General features: G+C 46.1%; 1 protein-coding gene across 2 annotated transcripts in view; it reads right to left on the reverse strand.

Annotated features, from left to right (window-relative positions):
• Positions 1 to 6,242: 6,242 nt before the first annotated feature.
• NARS2 (asparaginyl-tRNA synthetase 2, mitochondrial) overlaps positions 6,243 to 27,662 on the reverse strand; it is a 38,013-nt gene continuing 16,593 nt past the window's right edge. For both annotated transcript variants that reach the window (XM_033146025.1, XM_033146026.1), the window contains exons 7-15: positions 25,120 to 25,220; positions 20,811 to 20,943; positions 16,869 to 16,967; positions 15,989 to 16,026; positions 11,400 to 11,466; positions 10,379 to 10,516; positions 9,002 to 9,099; positions 8,525 to 8,551; positions 6,243 to 7,241 (exon numbers count right to left, since the gene is read on the reverse strand). In XM_033146025.1, coding sequence (XP_033001916.1) covers positions 7,097 to 7,241; positions 8,525 to 8,551; positions 9,002 to 9,099; positions 10,379 to 10,516; positions 11,400 to 11,466; positions 15,989 to 16,026; positions 16,869 to 16,967; positions 20,811 to 20,943; positions 25,120 to 25,220 — 846 coding nt within the window. In that variant the 3' untranslated portion in view covers positions 6,243 to 7,096. The remainder of the gene's footprint in view (positions 7,242 to 8,524; positions 8,552 to 9,001; positions 9,100 to 10,378; positions 10,517 to 11,399; positions 11,467 to 15,988; positions 16,027 to 16,868; positions 16,968 to 20,810; positions 20,944 to 25,119; positions 25,221 to 27,662) is intronic.

Raw genomic sequence — 27,662 nt, forward strand, 5'->3', positions numbered from 1 at the left:
TAACAACACAGTATGCTGCACGGAGAAGGACCTTTTTGCAACTCTCCTGAGTTGTTCAAATACATTGCGCATCTTTTATCTGTCTTGAATCTCCCATTGTTCAGCTTTATAGGATGTCTTCAAGTTGCAGTATTATGAACTCCACCCAGCTACACATTCCTGCATTGCCTGGGGTTGAGCTAGATGATCCTCAGGGTCCCTTCCAACTCTACAATTCTGTGATTCTGCATTTGCAACTTTGGACAGTGAGCAATGCATTTTAAGCTTCTTTCTCTGTCCCCCTCTCTCACACACGGTAGTGTCGCAGCAATGCCAGTAGTCCAGGGTACTTCCTGATGGTCACAGCCATGCATCTCCTTAGATTATTCCTTTTTAAGATTATACCATAACCCTTATAATTATAAAATATTAATAATTAGGGCTGCATTGCAACGATCAGCACAGATCTCCATGCGTTTCCTTTCTGCTAGATCTATTTTCTGTGCGCATACACGGGCAAATGGTTCGGAGTGCTCTGATACCCTTTTTCGGAGTGACTTAAAGCATGTTTTCCCTGGAGTTTCATTGTACGTAACAGAACTTACACACTATGTTTTCAGTGCTCCCAAATATTTCACTTTGGAGCATACCGCGTCTTAAAAAAACCAACCCTTCCTCTGTTTAGGGAAGCTTTTAAACGTTTGATGGATTATTGTATTTTAATATTTTGTTGGAAGCCGCCCAGATGTGCGGTGTATAAATTATTATTATTATTATTATTATTATTATTATTATTATTATTATTATTGCTGAGTGGTTGGCTCCAGGAGGCTGGAGGCAAGGACCCTGTTGCAGAAATCGTAATGGGTCTTTGACTGCCCCCTTCCCATTCTATAAAAGATCTCAAAGTAGCTGTCTTAATACAAAGAAATTTCAGAAATAGACTGGAAAGAGAAGTGGCTGAATTGCAACTAATCACCAAACTTAAAACCATGGAGAAACCTGGTCTGAACAAAGACATTGGATTCTTATCTCATTATACATAAGAAAGCTATCTTTAGCCATCTCACCCCTTGCCTTTCCCTGCAAGACTAATTGCAGCCCTTAAGAGTTGTCAACAGGTTTTCCACACCTATCAGCTAATCACCCATTCCCACCACCCTTCTGAGTAATACCCCTCCCCCCTCCCTCACTATATTTAAGGATCTGGTGACTTCTGTTTTAGTGTATCTGAAGAAGTGTGCATGCACACGAAAGCTCATACCAAGAACAAACTCAGTTGGTCTCTAAGGTGCTACTGGAAAGAATTTTCTATTTTGTTTCGACTATGGCAGACCAACACGGCTACCCACCTGTAACTGCCCCCTTCCCATGACCACCAGACCACTACACGAATGCAAGAACACCTCACGACCCACAAACCTAGCTGCAAACAGCTCGTCCAGGTATCTACAGAGGAAGTCCCGACACCTTCCCAAAAGTCACCCACTTCTCCATTCCTGCCACGTCATTTCTTGAGGGTTGGGTCAGACACGTGGGGTCAACCGCGCACATTGCTCAAACTGGTATTTTTTCAAGAAATACGATTCCCAGAGCTTTGTGTGAAAAGGGGAGCCGCAATCAGGTTAGGTACCACTGTGCCGCACCCTGCACCATTCTAAGTCCTCTGTCTGTCAAGCGGCTGGGTGTGGGAACCTCATTTTGCCCGATGTGCAACTCAAACTCATGACCCTGGGATTAAGAGTCTCGTGCTCTACCAACTGAGCTAGCCCAGCTACCAATGAACATGCCAGCAGTAGCTTACATCCATCCAAGTTGCTCAAAGCAGTACAGAAAAGCAGTATCACCTTTCAAATACAGTAAAGATACTGATTTTGCACTTTTAAAAAACAATAACGACTTGTGCCATCTATTGGACCCAGGCTGCCACTGCACGAGTAACATTTCCCCTCTATATAAAGAGAGATAGTGTTATTTAAGTAGAGCTGTGTGCGTTTCGTTATAACTACAGGATATACGTAAAGTATATTTTATACCTCGGCTGTCAAACGTAATCTGTTCCAGAAGACCGTTCGACTTTCGAAACGTTCGACAACCGAGGTGCAAAGGGCTGTCGGCAATTCCAACGGTGAAAATTGAAAAAACACAGAGCGGAAGGCTTTGACTTCTGAGGCACGTTTGAAAACGGAAGCAATTCCAGGTTTTCAGCGTTCGGGATCCGAAACGTTTGGCTTCCGAGATGCTCGAAAACCGAGGCTGAAGCAAAACAACCACCACCACCCCTAAAAGTGGTTCAGCTTCCTAAAAGCGGGCATGTGTGCATACATTAAAAAGAGCAAGTTTCTAGCCCTCATTGATACCAACCTACGATTGACATTTTTTCAGGGTGGCTGGATGAGGTCTGCATATCTCCTTGCTCCTTGCCCCTTACTATCAGAAACAAAAGTATGTACACACATGCAAAAGGTAGAATAAATGGGATTGCTTCAATCTTCTTAATTTATGCAGCTCGCAAAACTGAGGCGTTTTATTTTCCCCCCAGTTGAATTTGGGTTACCTTTGTGAAGAAACAAAATAGAAAATTCTTTCCAGTAGCACCTTAGAGACCAACTGTGTTTGTTCTTGGTATGAGCTTTCGTGTGCATGCACACTTCTTCAGATACACGAAAGCTCATACCAAGAACAAACTCAGTTGGTCTCTAAGGTGCTACTGGAAAGAATTTTCTATTTTGTTTCGACTATGGCAGACCAACACGGCTACCCACCTGTAACTTTGTGAAGAAGCTCAATTTGTTCCCGTCCTAAAAGCACAGAACACACGTATTTGAGAGGCTGCAGCCTAGTAGTGCCAACCAAACCTTCAAAATTGCAAAGGAAATTGTGTTCCTATGCCCCACAAATAACCCAGAGATGCATTTTAGATAAAAGGACACATTCTACTCATTCTGATTCCCGGACAGTCCTTATGTTTAGGTGGAATCCTCTTTCTTGTAGTTTGAATCCATTGCTCCGTGTCCGCTTCTCTGGAGCAGCAGAAAACAACCTTTCTCCCTCCTCTATATGACATCCTTTTATATATTTGAACATGGCTATCATATCACCCCTTAACCTTCTCTTCTCCAGGCTAAACATACTCAGCTCCCTAAGCCGTTCCTCATAAGGCATCGTTTCCAGGCCTTTGACCATTTTGGTTGCCCTCCTCTGGACACGTTCCAGCTTGTCAGTATCCTTCTTGAACTGTGGTGCCCAGAACTGGACACAGTATTCCAGGTGAGGTCTGACCAGAGCGGAATACAGTGGTACTATTACTTCCCTTGATCTAGATGCTATACTCCTATTGATGCAGCCCAGAATTGCATTGGCTCTTTTAGCTGCTGCATCACACTGTTGACTCATGTCAAGTTTATGGTCTACCAAGACTCCTAGATCCTTTTCACCTGTACTGCTCTCAAGCCAGGTGTCACCCATCCTGTATTTGTGCCTTTCATATTTTTTTTTTGCCCAAGTGTAATACTTTACATTTCTCCCTGTTAAAATTCATCTTGTTTGCTTTGGCCCAGCATATTGTACCTATGCAAAGAACTTTTGGCTAAATTGGAGAATTACTCCCCTCCCAGCAGCTCTTTCCACACGCCCAGTCAGAATATTGGCATGTTTTGCCAATGACAGTGAACTAACCATTGGCATTTGTTCCTCATCAGGAAAGAATGGGTCGAAATATTGCACAAGCATTTTAACAGGGCAAGCCAAAATTGCAGGTTTCCAAGCGTGGAACGTTCCTTCTCCTTGCTGCACTGCGAAAGGACAGGCCTCGCCTGCCAAAAATAAAATCTCTCTTAATTAAAAGTTCCACGAACGCTCCCTTACATCAAGGCATCATTATCCCCATCATGCAAATGGGGAAACTGAGGGAGAGGCCTCTTAAGCAACCGCCCCAAATTTCCACAGCATTCCAACGACCGGCAGAGAAGACTTGAGGCCTAGGAGTCATCCTTTAATTGATCGCGTCAGGACTGTCTACGAGTCAAAACAAAACAAAACATGCCAGTCTATCGTGGCAAGATGTCACCGATAAGCTGTTTGAAACAGGACACTGAGGAGTTCAACGGGAGGTGTTAAGGAAACGACATTGCTCTAGAATTCCAGAACCACCTTCCAACTAATTGAAGAAAATAAAATAATGTCAAGATCTTCCAATATCTAAAGGGCTGTCACATGGAGGATGGAGCAAGCTTCCTTTCTGCTGCTCCGGAGGGTAGGACTTGAGCCCAGGGATTTAAGTTTCAAGAAAGGAGATTCTGAATGAACATCAGGAGGAACTTTCTGACGTTAAGAGCTGTTTTGCAGTGGAACGGACTCCTTTGGAAGGTGGTGGACTCTCCTTCCTTGGGTGCGGCAGCTAGACTGGTGACTGGGAGCGGCTGCCGAGACCATATAACACCGGTCCTGAAAGACCTACATTGACTCCCAGTACGTTTCCGAGCACAATTCAAAGTGTTGGTGCTGACCTTGAAAGCCCTAAACGGCCACGGCCCAGTAGACCAGAAGGAACGTCTCCACCCCCATCCTTCAGCCCAGACACTGAGGTCCAGCTCCGAGGGCCTTCTGGCAGTTCCCTCCCTGCGCGAAGCGGAGTTACAGGGAACCAGGCAGAGGGCCTTCTCGGTGGTGGCGCCCTCCCTGTGGAACGCTCTCCCACCAGATGCCAAGGAAATAAACAACTATCTGACGTTTAGAAGACATCTGAAGGCAGCCCTGTTTAGGGAAGTTCTTAATGATTGATGTTTTAATGAATTTTTAATCTTTTGATGGAAGCCGCCCAGAGTGGATGGGGAAACCCAGCCAGATGGGCGGGGTACAAATAATAAATTATTATTATTATTATTATTATTATTATTATTATTATTATTATTATTATAGGTTTTTAAGCAGAGGTTGGATGGCCACCTGCCATGTATGATCTAGTTGGGATTCCTGCATTGCAGGAGGTTGGACTAGATGACCCTCGGGGTCCCTTCCAACTCTATGACTCTAGTCTGAAAATCCTGATACACAAAATTATATGATGTGCAGTTAGTTCAGAGGGGTGGGAATCTCAGGTCCAGGGGCCGGGTGCGACTCCCTATGTCTCTCTATCAGGCCCTTGGAAGTCCTCCAGGTCACATGCCCTCTTCCCCAGGCCACACTCTCTTCAGTGGCCATTATTCACCCCACAAATTCTTTTGTCCAGCTGGCAACTCTGATAATGTCTCTCTGCATGTCCAAACAGAGGAAAGAGGGGGGGGGGTGGATGCAGAAACTAACCTCCTGTAAAGATGGGGAAAATTACATACAAGATCCGCCCATGTTTTGCCTCTGGCCCCACCCACTATTGGCACACGGCCCGTGGAGGGTTGACCTGAGGGGCAACGTGGCCCTCAGGCTGAACAAAGCTCCCCACAAAAGGTATGACCTTGCTAACTGCATGCTGAGCTGTTTTGCTGCCTTTTAACCACTGATGGGGTGTAAGAATGAAGCAGAGGCTTGGGAGAGCGACTGGCTCAACCATTTCTGGTTCTTATCCAATCATGGTGTCATTTCAATTTATGTAGCAGTTCAGTTTCCCTAAGAAATTCTCCGTACAATCCTTGAGATAGTCAGAGAGACTCTTGCAGGCAATGCCGTGACTTTCAGACAGGAACCGAGCAGCAAGGCCTTCTCTGCCGCCAAGCTGAATTCGGAGGAAATTCCTTCTGGACAAACACTATTTACGCAAGAAAGCATATCGCAAATTTTTCAGCGGCGCTTAGGGACTGTGCAGCTCAGCCCTTGCGCAACATGGACCCTCCACATGTTTGCTTATTCCACGGGTAGGGAAACTAAGGTCCTTGGGCCGGATCCAGCCCAATTGCCTTCTCAATTCGGACTGCGGACGGTCCGGGAATCAGCATGTTTTTACATGAGTAGAATGTGTCCTTTTATCTAAAATGCATCTCTGGGTTATTTGTGGGGCTTGCCTGGTGTTTTAACATGAGCAGAATGTGTGCTTTTATTTAAAATGCATCTCTGGGTTATTTGTGGGGCATAGGAATTCGTTCACCCCCCCAAAAAAAATATAGTCTGGCCAGCCCCCCACAAGGTCTGAGGGACAGTGGACCGGCCCCCTGCTGAAAAAGTTTGCTGACCCCTGGTTATTCACTTCAACAATTTATATGGCATTTAACTCTGTTGCCTCTAATTTATTTACAGGCAACTCCCCACGTGCACACAGTCAGCACACAGACAATAGCAGGCGCATGTGCCATTCTGGGCACTGAAAGGGAGCAGGGGAGGAACCGACTTGTGAGCGTCCCACTGATGCACGGGGTGGCCAGGAACAGAGCCCCCGCGTTAAGTGGAGATTCCCCTGTACCGCAAAAACTGAAAAATTAAAGATAAATTCAGCTAAAACTAACCGCAAAACCAGAAGAGAAGGAACACCGTTCTTAAAATAAAAAGCTCTTCGCTAGGCGCCAGAAGGGGAACTGGTACAATATCAGCACAGAATTGGACACAGTCCCTGCTGAATACGAGTAGCACACCCAAGGTACGGGGGACCACTAATAGTGGTTCGTCTCCCAGCTGCCATCGGCCCCCGCCAGCATAGCAAATGGTCAGGGAAGATGGGACTTTGAGCCCAACAAATTCTTGACGGCACCATGTTTGAGAAACGGCTGGCATCTCTCTCGCAACCTTCGCGGTGTGTTGCTTCTTATCTCGCCTCGTGGAGAGCTTCCCGGTCCGCCCAAACGCTTCTCGCAGACGAATGGACACCTGGTGAAAGTTTAATCTTGTTCGTTCTAGTTATGGCCAAAGACGAGACAACTGTCCTCTCCCCTCCCCGCCCCCAAAACAGTCAGTGAGTCCTACGATGCAAAGTGCTCTGCGGATTTAAAAACAACGCAATAATACAAAACTATCCTCAGTTTCAAATGTCTTCGGTGCGAAGTTTTCCATAGTATTATCCAAATCCAATGCTAAAAATGGGGACGGGGAGAGCGTTGTCTCTATATTTTTCCAGACATCGTTGCAGTTTTGTCGCCAGGGCAGCAGGGCATGGATCCGTAAAAACGAGCGGCAGTGGCATCTTCGGGAAAGGCTACAAAATGCACGAGTGCGAAAACCGTGGGAAGGGAATGACGTCTTTGATGTTCTCGACTCCCAAGATGCAACGGAGGTACCGCTCAAATCCCATTCCAAATCCACCATGAGGGGTCGATCCGAATCGACGCAGGTCTATGTACCTGGAATGCAAAGCGGCAGATCAGTTATGTTTACCAATACTGGGTTTGATCCAGCAGGCCTCTATTTAGGTTCCAGGAACTGAGGAAGTTGTCTTATTCAGAGTCAGATAATTGGTCCGTCTAGCTCAGCACTGTTTGCCCCGACCGGAAGCTGCTCTCCAGGGTTGCCTCCCAATCATAACTAGAGATGCTAGAAATTGAGCTCATGGTCGTCTGCAGTGCCTGACAACAGCTGCCTGGGATTTCAAGTAGGGAAGATTCTCAGCCCTGTCTGGAGGTGTCAAATGCAGTTACTGACAAAGACAAGCAACCACTTCCCCCCTCTAAAATCATCCCAAAGGTTTGTTTCTGCTCAACTTACTATAAAGGTAAAGGTAAAGGACCTCTGGACGGTTAAGTCCAGTCAAAGGCGACTATGGGATTGCGGCGCTCATCTCGCTTTCAGGCCGAGGGAGCCTGAAAGACAGCTTTCCGGGTAATGTGGCCAGCAGGACTAAACACGCTTCTGGCGCAATGGGACACTGTGACAGAAACCAGAGTGCACGGAAACGCCGTTTACCTTCCCGCCGCGTCGGTACCTATTTATCTACTTGCACTGGCGTGCTTTCGAACTGCTAGGTTGGCAGGAGCAGGGACCGAGCAACGGGAGCTCACCCCGTCGTGGGGATTCAAACCGCCAACCTTCTGATCGGCAAGCCCAAGAGGCTCAGTGGTTTAGACCACAGCGCCACACGCTGAGGGAGAATGACAGCTCTGTCACTCACTGTGTCAGGCAGGTCAGGGGGTGCCAGGGGGAGGAACGCAGAAAAACATCATTCAACCTCTCCATTGGGAGGTTGTGGATTCTCCTTCCTTGGAAGTTTTGAAGCAGAGGTTGGATGGCCATCTGTCATGGATGCTTTAGTTGAGATTCCTGCAATGCAGGGGCCTGGATTGGAGGACCCTCACGAGTCTTTTCCATTTCACAGTTCTATGGTCCTATGTCCCAACTGATGCATTTAGCAGGTACGATGGGCCATTGCAAATCTGTGCTTCACCACAAGAGAATGAAAAAGGATTTGTTGTCCCTTCCACCAGTCGGTGGCTGCAAAGGTTTGGAATCATGGGACTGCAGAGTAGGGAGGGACTACCAAGGGTCATCCAGCCCACCCACCCCTGCAATGCAGGAATCACAGCTCAAAAATATTGGACAGATGCGCCACCCAAAGGAGGAGGATCGGATCCACCCGGGCAACGTTATGAACAAAGCCGTAGACCAACAAACAATACCTGGCCGTCCTTACCATTGGTAGGTGTCTTCAAGCCCCAGCCTGTGGAACCAAGGGGAAAACATCATGAAAGCAACATACAAAAGGCCTTATATTATGGAAAACTGCTTTTGTGAAAGTGTGCATATTAGTCAAAAAGAAACAATAGTGGACAAAGGAGTTTTTTACAGGTGTGCATTAAGATGAATAGAAAAACATGCACTTAAGACAACAAGGCCGATGCACAGTGGCGAATTTCTCTCCCCCTCCCAAACACATTTGTGAGAAAGGGGCTGCAATAGTATTTTTTTTTTTTTTGCATTTCTGCGTATTGGACAGATTGCACCGATGAGTCTGGCCTGCCAAGAAACACATCCCACAAGAAGCATCTGTTCTGTCTGAACACGCGACCGGCCTCTCCCCTTTAATCGCTGGCGTCCTCAACAGACCCTCCTTGACCAACTGTCCAACAGCTCCCCACAGTAAGCCAGAAGCAGAAATCCTCTCCCTGACCTCTGTAGGCGGGACTGTAGGAAATCGGGTCGGTCTTCCCTCAGGCTGCCTCCGCAAAGTTCCCCGACTCCTGGTACAAGGAGGTCAACTGCCGCCACCTTTAAAGGAAAGGAGGGGGAAAGGAATAAATCTCTCTCTGAATCACACTATCAAAGATGGTGTTAGCCAATGCTTTATTTTAATGCTGAAACAGGACCGTTTTACTGTGCTTTTTAATTACGGGTGTTTAAGTTTTAAAGTCGTGCAATCGGTTTTTGCAAGCTCTAAGTCACTGACAAACCCAGTTTGTCTTAGTGTATGTATGTATGTACATATAATTAATCACCTGCGTTAGTTAGTCTCTTTATACAAAAAAATAATAATGTCTCAAAGCGACTTAGCAACAAGATAAAATGCAAAACAGGTAAAATCAATTAAAAGCCAATTAAAGCAAAACAAAACCCAACGGCAGCGAACAATGTGAAATCCAAAAATGCTCACCCTTCTCATTGAATTGCTGGATAAATCCTGTTCCACCCCACTAAAGTATGACAATGTGGTGCCGTTCGGATGCTGCTGACTGACAGCTCCCATCACCCCTGACCTCTGGCCGTGCTGGCAGGGGCTGATGGGAGCTGGAGTCCAAAAACACTGGCTTACCCCTGGCTTTAGTCGTAAGCAGGGACAAGTAAACCACAGTAATTCAATGATTACACAGCAAACAGAAGCTTTGGGAGTTCCGCGTGGTCCTCTCCTTTCCTGGGAGATCATGGGTTGCAGCCAACGTTAGTCCTACTCAGAGTAGACCCACTGGGATTAATAGACATGCCCAACTTACAGGTGAAACTTGAAAAATTAGAATATCGTGGAAAGGTTCATTTCTTTCAGTAATTCAACTTAAAAGGTGAAACTAATATATGAGATAGACTCATGACATGCAAAGCGAGATACGTCAAGCCTTTATTTGCTATAATTGTGATGATTATGGCATACAGCTGATGAGAACCCCAAATTTACAATTTCAACTTTGGGCTTTTCACCAGCTGTACGCCATAATAATCATCACAATTATAACAAGCAAAGGTTTGACATATCTCGCTTTGCATGTCATGAGTCTATCTCTTATATTAGTTTCACCTTTTAAGTTGAATTACTGAAAGAAATGAACCTTTCCACGATATTCTAATTTTTCAAGTTTCACCTGTATGTACATTTGTTTCAACGGGTCTCTTTTCGAGATGGGCACTCTATTAATTCTCACCCACCACACACAAACATTCCCCGAAGATCAGGGGCATCAGAAGACCGGACTGCTTCATTCCAGAAACTGTATAAAAAAGCAAGATGCGAAAGGGCAATATCCTGGAATGCCCAGGCATCTTAACTTGGAACTCTTACTGTATGTTGGGCTCCGTCTTCGTTGTCCCGCATATAGAACGGCTTCAGGTCATACGGATAGTTGAACACAAATACGGGGATCTCGCCACAGTGTTGGACCAGGTATCGCTCATGCTCACTCTGAAGGTCACGACCCCACTGGAAAAAAAACGGAAAACAGAAATATTAATACTCAGGCCTCGTTATTCCCACTCCCAACATTTAGTTTTTCGAAGAAACCCTCTGTGACGTTTTTGCACTGTTTGTTCTATCCTTTTCAACCCGGCCCCTCAAGGATTAACGCAGATTCCAGATTGAACTGACTGAACATGTTTAAAGAGAATGGGCAGCCGTTTTGTCGGTTGAGAGGGTGCTTGGGAGAGGGAGTGTGGGGTGGTTGAAAAGAAGGTCTGTGAGAGTAGGTTTAGGTTAGGTAGTTGTAAGGTTATCTATTATATGATTAACAAAGATATTACCACTGAAACTAAGCTTGTACGCAAAGAAACCTTAACGCAACCATTACGATCTTAAGCAAATAAACTTCCATCTTTAAAGTGCCAGTCAGAAAGTTGTCTGTGTTATTTTCCAGCAAAGGTACATGGAATTCATTTGTGTGGACACTCATTAAAAAGACAAAACTTCCTTCAAGAGTGGAACTGTGAGGGGGTGTCTTCGAGGGGCACTGTGAGGGCGAAATAGGCAGACAGACCCAGGGTGTCACAAAGTTACCTCAGGGAAGAGGCGAGCTTTTACACGAGGGGATTTCTAGTGGCTGAACCCCTCAGACTGTGGACACAAGGGATAGTCTCATATTTGGCCTAGAGTTTAAAAGGGTACCTGGCCACGTTGATGCTGGAAAGGGACTCTCTTTTATTTAAAGAGAGAAAGGTATACAGAAAGGGATTAAGTGGGAGTTTAATTTTACCTTAGAAAGCCCTGTTAGTTCTTTTAATAAGTGAGAGGACGAAGTGATAAGATGAAAAGAAGGGTCCTTTGTATATCACACCCTCCCTCACAAAAACACACACACGGCAACACTCACCTCTGGTTTGTAAATGAATTCATGGCGAGCTCGTTTTAAAACCTCTATCGCTTCCGTGTAGGACATCCTGGAAGGTGGGAGAGAACCTGTTAAGAACTTGGGCTGTTTCATTCCAGGCACACATTTATTTTAGGACAGGGATGGAGGAGCTACACCTGAGGCTGAGGTGGCCTCAGTGGCCCGGAGTGCCTTCCATCAGCTTCGGCTGGTGGCCCACCCAGCTGTTCCCCATCTGGATATCGATAGCCTAACTACTGTTGTCTATGCTCCAGTAACCTCAAGGTTAGATTACTGCAATGTGTTATATATAGGGCTGCCTCTGAAGATGGTTCGGAAACTTCAGCTGGTGCAGAATTCAGCAGCCAGGTTGCTCATCGGATCAAGACGGTTTCAGCCTATTATACCAATCCTGGTCCGACTGCACTGGCTACCAATTAGTTTCCGGGCCCAATTCAAAGTGCTGGTTTTGACCTATAAAGCCTTAAAATGCCCAGGACCACAATACCTCAAGGACTCTTATCTTTCCATATGAACCTACTCAGACCCTGAGATCATCTTCTGAGGCCCTCCTTCTTGTGTCTCCTCGAGAGGTCTGGAGGGTGGCAACACGAAAACGGGGCCTTCTCTGCAGTGTCTCCCCGTCTGTGGAATCCTCTCCCCGGGGAAGTTCGCCTGGCGCCTTCATTATACACCTTTAGGCACCAGGCAAAAACGTTCCTTTTTAACCAGGCCTTTGGTTGATCCGACTTACATCTTATGCCCTTTTAAAATGTGTTTTTTTGTGGTTGGGGGCTATTGGGTTGTCGTTTTTATTTTTAGTAGGTATTTTGTGGTTTTATATTTTCATTTTATTCAGTGAACCGCCCCGAGACCCCTGGGTATAGGGCGGTATATAAATTCAATCAGTCAATCAATCCAATCAATAAACTTTACTCTTTACCCAGGCCTTTGGCCATTAAATAATCCATTGCCTGTGAAAATGTGCTTGTGCGGGGGGGGGGCTGTTATTATTATTAAGCTCTGTATTATGTATTTATTATTATGCATCTTAAAAAGCAAAGACACCACCTTGTCGACAAAGGTCTGTATAATTAAAGCTCTGGTTTTCCCAGTAGTAATGTATGGAAGTGGGAGCTGGACCATAAAGAAGGCTGATCGCCGAAGAATTGATGCTTTTGAATTATGGTGCTGGAGGAGACTCTTGAGAGTCCCATGGACTGCAAGAAGATCAAACCTATCCATCCTTAAAGAAATCAGCCCTGAGTGCTCACTGGAAGGACAGATCCTGAAGTTGAGGCTCCAGTACTTTGACCACCTCATGAGAAGAGAAGACTCCCTGGAAAAGACCCTGATGTTGGGAAAGATGGAGGGCACAAGGAGAAGGGGACGACAGAGGATGAGATGGTTGCACAGTGTTCTCAAAGCGACTGGCATGAGTTTGACCAAACTGCGAGAGGCAGTGAAGGATAGGTGTGCCTGGCGTGCTGTGGTCCATGGGGTCACGAAGAGTCAGACACGACGGAATGACTGAACAACAACAAATTATGCTGCGTAAATTACGTTTTTGTTGTTGTACACTGCCCTGCAATAATAATAATAATAATAATAATAATAATAATAATAATAATAATAATAGGCATGCTACTTTCTGTGCTGTTTGAAAGCAAGGCTGTTTAAAAGCCCTTTTGCAAACAGCTCCACACTGTTCTCTGAACCTCTGGTTGCAAAAGTGATTTCAAACAGCTCAGACAGTGCTAGGGCCCCACCTGCCAAATTTGGTTTGCCAGGGGTAGGGAAGATAAAAGACCTGGCCTGCTGGTGAGAAAAGCTTCCCACACCCCTGTTTCAGAACAGGTGATCCCCTAACATGCCCATTTGGGGAGGGAAGGCGGCTCAGCGGCTTTACGCTCAGAAGCTCAAAGGTTCCATCTCCTGCACTTTTAGTTAAAAGGAGCAAGAAACAGGGAATGGGAAACACCTCCCTCTTAGAATCATAGAATCCTAGAGTTGGAAGAGACCCCAAGGGCCATCCAGTCCAACCCCCTGCCAAGCAGGAAACACCATCAAAGCATTCCTGACAGATGGCTGTCAAGCCTCCGCTTAAAGACCTCCAAAGGAGGAGACTCTGCCACACTCCTTGGCAGCAATTCCACTGTCAAACAGCTCTTACTGTCAGGAAGCTCTTCCTAATGTTTAGGTGGAATCTTCTTTCTTGTAGTTTGAATCCATTGCCCCGTGTCCGCTTCTCTGGAGCAGCAGAAAACAACCTTAAGACCCAGAGGAGCTGCTTTCGGTCGGAATAGGGAATGCTGTACTAGCTCAACAAGAAAGGAGTACAGCTCATTGGAAGAGCAGCTGCTTTCCCAGCTTTATTTCATTAATAATAATAATAATAATAATAATAATAATAATAATAATAATAATGCAGAAAGGCCCAGCTCCATTCCCCAGTGGCACCTCCAAGTAGCTAAGAGGACTAGGATTTCTTGACAGCTAACGGCAGTGCAAGTTAAATTCTGCTGCCCTGGGAAGACTGTAGCATTGCTCCGTGGGAAGCCACAAACAGGCAGTTTGGAAAAGGAAAAAAAACCCACAGCCAACTGAGCCAAATACGACACACTTAAAATGAAAGCAGCATGGTCTGCGGGCTTGATGTCACAGCCAGAGCACATTTCGGGCCGGAGGAACGATTACCGTTCATTTCTGCAACTTGTCGGCACAGAGAACGCGCCTCTCACAGCTTACGACGTAATATATGCAAAGGCTTATGATGAATGCCTGGCAGCTTTTTAAAAAAAGAAAGAGAGAAAGAAAAACCATTCAGGGAGGAGACAATTTCAACTGGAAAAGTGATGGGAGAGTCATTGGCGCTTAACTCCCTGTTGCTATTTCTCTGCTCTAAATCATCCCATTCTGAGGCAGGTTTGTCTTCAGGGATGCCACCTCCAGATGTTCAACTAAAACTCCCACCATTCCTGATCACTAGGTCATGCTTGCTGATGGGAGATGGAGTACGACAAAATTTGAAGGGCTGAGATAGGCCCTTTTTAACCCCCGCAATGGTTTCGCGATACCCTGACCACACACACACACAGCTCACTGTGGGGTTAAATGGAACGTATCGCCTCAGAATCCCTTCCTCTTCATGAAAACTTCAATACTGAATGGATTCAATCTGTCATGGATGCTTTAGCGGAGATTCCTGCATCTCAAGGGGTTGGGCCAGACGATTCTACGAAAGAAAGACTAGGGGTGTTGTGTGTCCACCCCAGTAACGGCAGGGGGATTAATAATTTTTTATTTTATTTATTCAATTTGCATGCCGCCCTTCACCCGAAGATCACAGGGTGGTCCACAACATCAACATGAAAACTCAAAATACGTAATAGAAGAAAAGCAAAATAACAATCCCGCTGCCACAAAAAACCCAACAACAACTTTAAAAGCCACAGAATGTTGATTGGCCAAATGCCTGGTTGAAGAGAAACGCCTAAAGATATGTCATGAAGGTGACTAGCTGAGGCTCCTTGGGGAGAGGCTTCCACAAACGGGGAGCCACCACAGAAAAGGCCTGTTCCTTATGTTGTTGTCCTCTAGACCTCTCAAGGGGGAAGCTGTGGGTTGTGGGGCACAAACACACACGACGTAACCGGCTGCGCATAAATAATGCTCTTCAATATATTTCTCAGAGTACCAAATATTTCTCTCATACATAATCAGCATGTAAAGATTAACAAAGTGTAACGATCAACAAAGTAAATAGAAGTCCCAAGAAACCAGTTCGTTCATAAAGTCCAAATATAAGCTAGTTTCTAATCCACATATGCCTCCGTGTATTCATAACGTCCAAATCATCCAAATGGGAGCAACCACTATGTCATGAGATCCATAATCTTGGTATACACCATATGAAACATGTACAACTGACAAAGCCCAGGAGGGCAAAACAAGGCCATTATTCCGGAAATCCTTGTCATGGAACTGTAGCATGCTCCCATTTGGATTCTTTGGACGTTATGAATACACAGAGGCATATGTGGATTAGAAACTAGCTTAAATTTGGTCTTTATGAACGAACTGGTTTCTTGGGACTTCCATTTACTTTGTTGATCTTTACACTTTATTAATCTTTACATGCTGATTAGGTATGAGATAAATATTTGATACTCTGAGAAATATATTGAGCATTATTTATGTGCAACCGGTTACGTCATGTGTGTTTGTGAATGTATTTCACGTAACCTCAGGTTTGATGTTGGATTGTGGGGCTGTATGCACTGCCCATGCCTCCATGTGTTCAGTGAGCATGAGAAAGGCTGCATACCTATGTATGCCCAAACAGAGCTCTACCATGTGATGACACCACACCCACACCCTGCCAAGACTAGCATAGGAACTCTCAGCACCCTTAAAAAACTACAGTTCCCAGGATCCTTTGGGGCAAATCCTGGCAGCTTAAAGCGGCATGCTACTGCTTGAAGTGTACCGTGCAGGAGGGACCCCGCCATTCATTGTGATATGATGAAAAAAGCTGGGAAACTTCAGCCGTAGCCGACAACAAACAAGAACACCGATGTATTTTTGCTTACGTTATGAACTGGTTCTTCAGCATCCGTTCCACCTTTGCCTTCGGGAGAGGAAGAAACAATTCACAATGGCTACCGGAAGAAGAGTTCAGAAACCAGCACAAGTTTCACATTTGTGTTTTAAGGAAAGGTTTTCAGAACCTAACCGAGGATTTGCACATCTAATCTAAGCGGGAGATCGGTTTCCATTTCTGGCCTCACCGAAATCAGAGTCAAGACTACCCAGGGTTTTTTTTTTTCCCCACAAGAAAAGCTGAGTTACGCTGTTTCAACCAACGCACAAGGCAAGGATGGTGGCTTCGTTTTGCATTGGGATGGTCTGCTGGCTGCGGGAAGGAGCTAGGCAGAGCAACCACAGTAAAACGATCTGTGCCGGGTCAGGCGGAAGGCTTACCTGGTCCATCCAATCTAATAATAATAATAATAATTTATTATTTATACCCCACCCTTCTGGCTGGGTTTCCCTAGCCACTCTGGGCGGCTCCCAAGAGATTAAAAACATGATAAAACATAAGTCATTAAGAACTTCCCTAAACAGGGCTGCCTTCAGAGGTCTTCTAAAAGTCAGATGGTTGTTTATTGCCTTGACATCTGATGGGAGGGCGTTCCACAGGGCGGGCGCCACCACCAAGAAGGCCCTCTGCCTGGTTCCCTGTAACCTCACTTCTCGCTGCGGGAACTGCCAGAAGGCCCTCGGAGCTGGATCTCAGTGTCCAGGCTGAACGATGGGGGGTGGAGACGCTCCTTCAGGCACATAGGAAGTCCACAACCAAGACATGAAAGCCATAACAGAACCTAAGAGGTTTGCTTTAGTCACTATCTCTCTCTCCCTCTCCCTCCTTCCCTCTCTCTTAAGGTAATAGAAATCTTTCCTTTCCCTTACCTCGTGACCAGGAGCTACGTGTTTATGAAAAAGCTCAGCATCGCGAGGGCAACTGGACAGAACTGTGTCGGTCACTTTCTTGAAAAGGTCCTCCATAGCCTAAGGAAAAGTGAGGGAGCCGAAGATGCACAATGCAAGAATGCAATACTTCTTAAATTTATTCCACGTTTTGGGTGGCTTAAACTCTCCACATACGGAAGCAACACCAAACCATGTTTCAGCAAAACATGAACATTCCCAGCTGGACGAGTTTGGCAGCTTTTGGGTTTTACTTAACCACAGTTTATCACCTTGCCTGGAGTGAGAAAACTGCTTTAGCGTTAGGTATTTTTAGTTATGTTTTCTTATTCAACTTTTCTGGCTTAAGTGCGATTATTAAAAGAAATATTTGTTTAAAAAATACAGCCGTGCACAAGAGAAGGTGGCAAAAGTTGGCCTCTTCTGAACTCTAGCTCACCCAGAGAGTGGAAAAAACTAATTTTGTGCTTCACACCACCCACTTTTTTCCCCACGCAAGAGAAAGTTGTTTCTTCTGCACGCTGTGGGAACTTTAAAACTGTTAGTTCATAGCGAAGAGGTGGGGGCAGGAAAGCCAAGACCGTGTTTTCCTTTCCTTGAAAGAGGAAGTGCTCCAATACGTCACGGAGCTTCTGCCAGAGAAAAACCTACAAAGCAGGCAATTGCAACAGAATCTACTGCTGTTTGAAGCCACTTTTTCTTCTTTTTTAAAAGGAAATGGTGGTGATGATATATTTATTTATACCCAACATTTCCCCCTTAAAGCAGTGGTTCCCAATTAGCTAATTACGGAGGAGCCCATAATTTTATTTTTTTTCACAAGCCAAGCCACGGACCCCATACTTTTGAAAATTTTGGCAACTCTGTTAGTTACTTCTGCAAAGCAATTTTTTTGAACAAAATGTGGGGTAGCCCCTAATAAGCAAATGATTTTAGGCGTACTAAAAAACAGACCATAAAATTTGTTATATGGCCATGCAAATACGGCAATAATTAGTTGGGGGCGGGGAGGAGAAGAAGAGTTTGGATTTGATATCCCGCTTTATCACTACCCAAAGGAGTCTCAAAGTGGCTAACATTCTCCTTTCCCTTCCTCCCCCACAACAAACACTCTGTGAGGTGAGTGGGGCTGAGAGAAGTGTGACTAGCCCAAGGTCACCCAGCAGCTGCATGTGGAGGAGCGGAGACGCGAACCCAGTTCACCAGATTACGAGTCCACCGCTCTTAACCATTACACCACACTGGCTCTCTCACTGGGAAGCAAGGGATGGGGCTGAAAACCCCCTGGGTATGTTCCCAGACCCCTAACTGGGAACCACTGCCTTAAAGGGTTCGAGGCGGCTTACAGATAATTGCTCAAAATCATAGAAAAAAGCAACAAGATATGAAACAGTAGTAGCATTGAAACTATATTATGCATATATGAAACCTGTTTAAAGCATACAAATGATTGCAATGAAAATAGTACGGCACCAGCCCTTTCATTAAAAGCAGTCAACTAATCAGTTGGTGATGAACAACAGATTGACCGTTAAATAAAAAGCCATAATTAAAAAAATAATAATACAAGCTCCTGCCCACAGGCTTATGATTTTAAAACCCCCAAACCCCATGGACTGCAAGTGTTTGTGATAGGGCTTGATTAAAATAAGACATTGTGTACTGTGCTTGTTCTGGGCAACTTTTGTGCCAGTGGTTGGCACAGCCATTGGCCAAACTACTGGACAGGGCCGACCTGAGAATAAAAGGGTGGGGTACTGTTTTCACCCCAAAAGGCAACATTCCCCTCTGGGGAAACCCTTTGGGGGCCACGTGCCAAAAGCAGGTGTAACCAAAGTTGGCAGTATTACAAGGAACGTACGTCTTAGCTTTGCAAAGTGGGCAACTTTCTATGCACATTTGCACAACCCTTCTCTGCCTCGCACCCAGACAGGAAAAAGGCATGGCCAGGATACAAGGGCAAAACTGCAGACCCACAACAACTGTCCTAATATGCAGCAGTTGCATAAATGTTAAAGGTGCTTTCAAATGCAAAACTTACTTCCATAATAGCAAGCCCACAAATGAAGATGCTGTCAGCGTACTCTTGCTCCCTTTCAGTCTACTGAAGGACTTGGTCTTCATAATAATAATAATACTACCACTAATAATAATAATAATAGCACAACAAAACATCAAACATTAAAAACTTCCCTAAACAGTGCTGCCTTCAGATGTCTTTTAAAAGTCAGATACAGTCATGCCTCAGGTTGCGTTCGTTGCGGGATACGAACGCGTTGAAGCTGGAAGTACCGGAACGGGCTACTTCAAGGTTCGGTGCTTCGCGCATGCGCAGAAGCACTAAACCGCGCATGTGCAGAAGTGGAGAATCGCAACCCGCGAGTGCGCAGATGCTGCGTTGCGGGTTACGGATGCTGCGGGTTGCAAACGCGCCTCCCGCACGGATCGCGTTCGCAGCCCGAGCGTCCACTGTAGTTGTTTATTGCCTTGACATCTGATGGGAGGGCGTTCCACAGGGCAGGCGCCACCACCGAGAAGGCCCTCTGCCTTGTTCCCTGTAACCTCACTTCTCGCAGTGAGTGAACTGCCAGAAGGCTCTCGGAGCTGGACCTCAGTGTCTGGGCAGAACGATGGGGTGGAGATGCTCCTTCAGGTCTACTGGGCCGAGGCCGTTTAGGGCTTTCAAGGTCAGCACCAACACTTTGACTTGTGCTCGGAAACGTACTGGGAGACAATGTAGGTCTTTCAGGACCGGTGTTAAGTGGTCTTAGCAGCCACTCCCAGTTACCAGTCTAGCTGCCTCATTCTGGATTAATTGTAGTTTCTGGGTCACCTTCAAAGGTAGCCCCACGGTCCTAATCCTTTCGCCCCAGATATCTTAGTAAGCAGCCATCGTACAACTTCAGCAAAAAGGGTCCTCTAACAGTCTAGTTTCTTGCTGAGTATTAATCCAGAATAAATTTGTAAAAAAAACTAAAAGCCTAGTAGTGCAGCAATAAAACCGCCGGCACGTCTGCAAAGCTAAGCAGGGTTTGGTATGGTTTCAAATTGGACGGGGAACTGGGAAAACCTGGAGGGCCAGATGGAGAGGACAGAGGGCCGTATTTGCTCCCTGGAGCTGAGGTTCCCCCTTCCCCTGGTCTGCTCTGACTCGCTGTGATATACCTGCTCCAACACTTGCTTCCTGATCCTTCCAGGTAGAAATCCTGGGGATTCGAACTTAGGACCTTCTGCATGCCAAGCAGGTGTCCTGCCAATTCATCTACAGCTTCTCCCCGTCAAAGGCAAATCCCTCACCCACAACCCACAGTTCTAGCCCTCTTTGCTTTTTGGCCTTTGTGACGTTCTTATTTTTGAAGGAGGAAAGTTTCCGTTTCCTCAAAATCATTGGGCAGCCTGGATGAAAATAGCATCGGAGCAGCACTCGACACCTCAGCCTAATTTATTTATTTTTAATCGCATTCACACAAAACGAGTCTGGCAGCTCAATATCGCCCGGCACAGGGACATCAGGGCAGCTGCTTTGGGAGAAATAGCGCTGAACTCTTTTCGCGGGAGCCACAAAGAATGTAATAAAACACCTAGCAGGGGAAAAACACACACACAACTTGTACGATCGTCAATCAGAGCTTGTGGAAAGTTAGCCAGAAGTGGAAGATCATTCAAATTTCCAGTCAATCCTTTCTAAGGCAGCTGTGGGCTTCTGGATGTTGCTGAACTACAACTCCCAGCATCCCTGACCATTGGCCACACTTGCTGGGGCTGATGGGAGTTGTAGTTCAGCAAAGAGCCAAAGATTCCCCCACGACTGCTTCAAAGGTAGGACAGGCAGCAGGTTTCAAACCACACATAAACACCACAGTTTTTTGTTTGTTTGTTTCGAAAGAGCTCCGTTTTCCACGCTCCCCGTAACTCGCTCCATACCTGCATGATATCCTGAAGGCTTTCGGCAAAAGACAGCTCTGCTTCCACCATGTAGAACTCTGCCAAGTGCCTGCGGCTTTGAGAATTGTCAGCCCGGAAGGTCGGACCGAATGTGTACACTTTGGAAAATGCCCTGCAACGAGACGGTGGGAAAGTCACGCCCACAAAACACACAGGCTCTGATCAGCACCTACTGGCCAGAGCCTGTGACGTCACCAATACGCTTCCCCCAGAAACATGGGTTCAGCGGTTTGGTTTTGTCCTGATGCCAAGACTTCTCTCCCTACTTTCCCCCATAAGCTGGAACGGAGGACAAGGAATAAAGAACAGGGGGTTGCCAAAACTGCATATGCATTGCCCACCAAATCTGTCCCCTGAGCTATCCGGGCACAGATTTCTGAGGTAACCCTGCAACAGGAATTTCATTGTTTCCCGCAAGGGGACAATGACAATAAAGATTTATTCTATTCTATTCTATTCTATTCTATTCTATTCTATTCTATTCTATTCTAATAATCCACCCTGCATTGTTGCAGGATTAGCTCCCAGCCCCAGCCCCCACCCCAAACTGCAAATGCTTTTTAAACACCAGTGAAGCCGGGGGAAGATTTCCGTACCTGTGTATTTTGCAGATAAGAAAATTCAGCAAAGATCTGTAGGGTTTGTGCGTGTGCAAGGAGCATCTCGTACAAAGCGGTTTTTCAGGGGCAGAAAAACCTCCCCCCCCAACAAACGAGCTTTCCCTCTTATTTCCAATCATGTCTTAAAGCAAGAAAAGGACCCCATTGTTCCCGTGTCCTCTGCAAACCTGGAATTGAATGCCAGGGAAGAAAGCAGAGTGCCCTGCTGATCTTAATTAAGAAGCAGCAGAGATGTTATTAAGGCAAACTATCTGCACACAGCAAGCCATTTCCACAAGGCCGGGGGAACCCTTTGACCTGCAGAGGATTCTGGGGAAATGGTAGAAAGAGCTGGGAACACAGAACCTGGAGAAGAGTAAAGGGAAAGATGGATAGCTGTCTTCAGTTGGGGATGTGTTTTCCCTCCACAGAATGCTTTTGCCCTTTATCTTAATTAACTAACAAGTTATTTGCCCATATCACCCTTTCCTGGGGGACTTGTGGACAGCAGTCAGCCGGACATCATAAAAGCGACCTGTAGCCAAACTGACAGAAAAATCGTTTTTCTTGGCCCCTAAGCAGGACTCCTTAAAATGTCTGCACAACTTAGAAGGTCATACAATTGTTGTTGTTGTTATCATCATCATAGAATCTTACGCCTTGGAAGGGACCCAAGGGTCATCTAGTCCAACCCCCTGAAATGCTGGAATCTCAGCTAAAGCATCCATGACAGATGGCCATCTAACCTCTGCTTAAAAACCTCCAAGGAAGGAGTGTCTACCACCTCTTGTGGGAATCTGTTTCACTGCCAAACAAACTGTACCCTGCCCACCTGACTGGGTTAACCCTGCCATACTGGACAGCTTCTAACATATATAACATAACAAAACATTGCACATTAAAAAGCTTCCCTATACAGGGCTGCCTTCAGGTGTCTTCTAAAAGCTGTGTACTTATTTATCTCCATGACATCTGATGGGAGGGCGTACCACAGGACGGGTGCCACTACCGAGAAGGCCTGGTTCCCTGTAACTTCATTTCATTGGGAGTGGCTGGGGCAACCCAGTCAGATGGGCCACATATAAACAACAAAATAATTACAATTGTAATTTCTAATTATTAGCACATTACTGAAAGAGCATGTTTGCCCAAACCCACCCAAAAAGTGTGAATCGAGCCATCTTGAGACGGCCGCGTTCTTCAGTTCATTATTTCTCAAGTGCCTTTCAGGACATGGCGTGGCGATAAAAAATGGCGGCCAGTGCCCACTCGAAGACACGGATCCTGAGATCCTTAGGCCGTCTTTTTTTTTTTTCCTCAGAGAAAAAAAGAGCGCTGTCGGAGGCAACTGGCCTCACTTCCTTGTAATCCGTTTTAAGACCCCTTTTTTTCAGGCCCTTTCTTGAAGGCTGAAAAGCCTGGAATGTCATTTTGGCTCGGAAGAAGAAGAATCTCTCTCCAAGCGGATAAATTTAGCTCGTCTAAATTTAGCGTGCATTCGAGCCACTTAAGATGCCTGGTGTTGTTCTTAAATAATAAAAGAACATGTTACTGAAGGACAGGGTGTGAAGCAATATAACATTGTGTCCTGTACTCAAAGAGCCCCGACTGTTTATTTTGAAGTCCGGTACAAGGGTTGGGTGTTTTTTTTTTGGGGGGGGGAGACAAAACAAAAACCCAAAACACATCTGAAGGACATTACTAAAATAATGACTGATGTGAAGGTGAGTCCCCTTCATTTCCCCCCAATTATACTTGCGTGGGGTGTCTATACTTTATAATTCTCTGGATATTTTTTTTTAAGTTCTGATTTAATAGAGTGCCGCGTCATTACAACACCTTCATCCTGTTTAATTTACCAAAACGCCAACACTATACGTCAGTGGTCACCAACCTATGGTTTAGGGGCTGGATAAGGCCCGAGGGACTCATTTATCCGGCCCGCGGCGACCCCTGCCGCTGCCGCCCACCGCCTGCTCTTACCGGAGCAGTGTGGCGCGGGGACCCACTTCCGGGTCAGAGGAGCATCGGAAATAGCTTGTGCGCATGCACATGGGCCTCCTCCGACCCGAATGTGCACCGGAAATAGCTTGTGCGCACGCGCATACAGGCGTGCGCTCCCCTGCCCTCCAGCCCGCCGCACAATCATTGCTGGAGACACCGGCCCGAGGCAAGGAAAGTTTGGAGACCCCTACTACATGTTATAAGATTATTAATATCATCATCGCCATTGGAAATCCTAAAACAAGGGGTCACATCCCCCACACCCTGGATGAGCTAATTTGACAGGTGGGTGCAGCCAAACTGAAACAATAGATCGCCAACAATCAGCTGACCGGGGCTGAATTCAAGTCCCGCTTACATCAGGCAGCTCCAAATTTTGGTGTCAAATTTAATGGTGTCAGACTCAGATTAACAAGCCCTGCTCACAGTCTTTGCCTGCCCCACACCTGATGCCATACATGGTTCCACGTGGGGTGGGCACAGGCTGGCTCAGGTTGACAGATCAAGGGTGCATCTTCAAAACCCAGCAGAATGCCAATACAGATGGGGGCAACTCATATTTCGGCAAGCGGTACATTCGACAATAGTGAAACAAGCTGATACTGTGCTTGTTAGTCTGATCTTAATGCCGTTACTGCACAATGGGCAAAAAGTCTGGTCTTTCAGGTACCCTGGGTCCAGGGCAGTTTAGAGCTTTATAAATTTTATAATTTATTCATTTATTAAACTTGTATATCACCCTCTACCCGCAAGTCTCAGGGCGGTTCACAGGGCAAAATGACAATACGAAAACACAAACTGCATATTCAGAATAAAAGCAAAACCAACCCAATAACACCCCCCCACCCTGCCGAAACAGTAACAAGACCTTAAAATAGGGTCAGTGGCTAACAGGCATCCTGCAATAGCTGCAGCCTCTGGACCAACAACAAGGGAAGCCCCACACAAAGTATACTGCAGTAGTCAAAACGTGAGATTACCCAAGCCACAGTGGCCCAGAAAAGGGTGTAGTTGGACCTGGAGGTGGTGCAATGAGCCAGTGCATCTGGCTGTTAACCAGAAGGTCTGTGGTTTGAGCCCACTCAGGGACAGCTGTAGGCAGAACTCCTGCATTGCAGGGGGTTGGACTAGATGACCCTCAGGTCCCTTCCAACTCAAAAATTCTATGATTCTGCGATACACCAGCTGAAGCCGGCACTCTTTCAAACTGTGACCACCTGACCCTCCTTTGCCTTGCTTCTATGTTCCCCTGCCTATTCCACTCTCAAGTTGACCAGACACACTGGAGGGAGGTGGTGTGGTGGTTAGAGAACCAGGCTAGGACCTGGGAGACCAGGGTTCGAATCCCCACCCAGCCACTAGGCCAGTCCCTCTCTCAGCCAAACCTACTTCTCATCAAGTTGTTGCATGGATAACACGGGGAGAAGTATGGGTGCCGCCTTGAGGTCCTTGGAAGGAAGGCGGGGTGTAAATGTAATAAATAAGAAATAAATAAATTTATTTGGGCTTGTCCCTCTAATATGATTTCACCCACGACTGGGCTCCTAGTGCCGTTTACAAGCCCCACCCCATGGATATTTTCGTTGTGCCAGCACCTTACAACCACCGTGGGGCCCATAACACACCCACAGAGTCAGCCTTTAATCTCCCAACTGCAAAAAAAAGTAAACCAGCAAAATCCATACCCAGCCATCACTTCCAAGTGGAGTTGGCCAGAGACTGTCAGAAATGCGGGGACATCAAAGAAATGGGGATTTTCTCCAGGTTCTCTCTCTTCATTTGCAGGCTGCAAGAGTTAAAACAAAACAAAACAAAGGGAAACTGTTGGTTAGCTAAGGGGTGGGGAACCTCCAGCCACCTCCAGCCCATGGGCCAAATTGCATTGCTAGGGTTCAAATCTGGCCTGCGAGGCAGATCTTGCCAAATCACACCCATCTTCCCCACACGTGACGTCCTGTCCGACACAAAGCATGGGCTGTAATGACGGAGCTACAGTCCCTCCCTGATGGAGCTGCTTCGCTGCGGTTTCTAGAAACCGTGGTTTGTTCAAACAAAGGCTTGGTGTACATCAACCGCTGCTAGCCTCCTTTAGAGGCCACCGCGCAACAGAAGTGAGTGTACAGATCAGATGGAAAACAGGAGGCGGCAAGCAACCGCAAACTACAGCATGTTGGTATGTGCAGAAGCTCCAAACCACAGTTTCCATTTCAACTGTGGTTGGCACCAACCATAGTTTGGCTGAATGTCTGAACGGTCACACATGTGGGCACTTCGCTTTGCATATGCATCCCGGGGAGTGGGGTGGCGGCGGAGAGACTTGCACAAGTTGCGACTTCCCAGTGCGAAATATGCACAGGAGAGCCAGTGTGGTGCAGTGGTTAGAATGCGGATCTGGGTTCAAATCACCCCTCAATAAAAAAAAATCAAATCACCCCTCACCTTACGCTCCCAGGTTGACTTGGAACCTGTCAGCCGAACCAACTGCACAAGGGTGCTGAGAAGATAAAACATTTGTGGCGGGTGATATCTGGCTTTCAACTTTGTGAAATATCACAATATACAATCGTACCTTGGATCCCGAATGCCTTGCAACTCGATGTTTTGGCTCCCGAACGCTGCAAACTCGGAAGTGAGTGTTCTAGTTAGCAGACTTTTTTGGAACCCGAACGTCCAACATGGCTTCCAATTGAGTGCAGGAAGCTCCTGCAGCCAATCAGAAGCTGCACCTTGGTTTTCAAACGTTTTTGGAAGTCGGACGGACTTATGGAACAGATGCCGTTGGAGAACCAAGGCACGACTGTACTGATATATCACAATGACTGAAATAAGGATGGAGCTATGTAGAGGAATTGGCTAGCTTCAGTTATTCCCACATTGCGATTTTTGCATAGCACACACATCACGATTTGCAATATATTGCAAGGTCAAGAATTATGAAACCATTATCATGATATGGACTTGAAACTGGTTTTGGACGCTATGTCGCCCAGCCCTAAAATACAAATCATGATTCACGTTATATTGCCAGGTCAAAAACTATGAAGTCCATATCAGTGTCGACTTCAAACCAGTTTTGGACAATATGTTGATTTATCGCCCAGCCCTAGTATTCTGCTGAGGTCTTTGGAGGATAAAATGGTTGTTTAATGGCAACATGTACATCCAGACAAGCATTGCCCACATTTCCTGATGAATAAATGCAAGTTCTGCATATTGCCTAAAGGCACCTGTGAGCCGAGGAAAACGCTATTATCCTTTATCGAGACTCACGTTTTGCGAGTTACACTGGAACAGCTTAAAGGAAAACTACAACCGTGTCACACATTGTTGTCCTGCACAGACACACTCCTCAAACTTCCTTTTGAACAGCTCTCACGCTAAGCACCAGAAGAACATTTATACTCAGGAGAGTTTAAATGCACAGTTCTGCTGGGCGGGTGGGGAGAGTTCTCTTGGAAATAAGTGATGAAAGAAAGAAAGAAAGAAAGAAAAACCCTTCTCTTTGAATAGCCACAGGTGCTGTCCACAGACATGGAAGGAAGGAAGTTTTCGCGTCAGGATGAAAACATCTGTCATAAAAATTAAAACAAAGAGCAACGTTTCCAAGAAGGGGCTTTTCGTTTTCTTGCAACAGCCACCGGTGAAGACTGAAGAAAGCTTTCAGGCACTCGCAAACGCGGCAGAGAGGAAACAAAAGGCGGAAAGATGAAATATTGAAGAATTCTTTTTCAAACGCCTTGCCTCAAAAGGAACAAGACAATAAAAGGCCTGCTACGCTGTGGACGCCCTGGGTTGGAAAGGAAAATGAAGATTTCACTCTCCGTTTGCAGAAACAAACAAAAACTTTCCATTCAACCGCACCCCTTGGCCACCTGAGACACCCAGAGAAATAGGAAAGTCAAATGGGTCTCCCCCTAATATTTCGTCTTCTTCGCCCCTGCCTCCATGAGATGAGATGTTTATAGCAGATAAGGGGAGGGGGGAATACACCAAACGCAAGAGAAAGGCACAGAAAAATCTGAGCTCTCTCTAAAACGCTGGCTCCATGTTTGATGGGAGATACAGTGTAGTGCCCTACAGCGGACACTAAAAACCTTTTTTGGGGGGTAACTCAAGGGCCACATTCCATTCTGTACAACCTTCTGAGGGCCACGTTCCCATGGGGAATGGAGCCAAATGCCAATGTGGGTGAAACAAGAAGCGTAAATTTAATATTTGTACAGCTGGG

This window comes from Lacerta agilis, chromosome 4, assembly GCF_009819535.1.
Source record: "Lacerta agilis isolate rLacAgi1 chromosome 4, rLacAgi1.pri, whole genome shotgun sequence".
NCBI lineage: Eukaryota > Metazoa > Chordata > Lepidosauria > Squamata > Lacertidae > Lacerta > Lacerta agilis.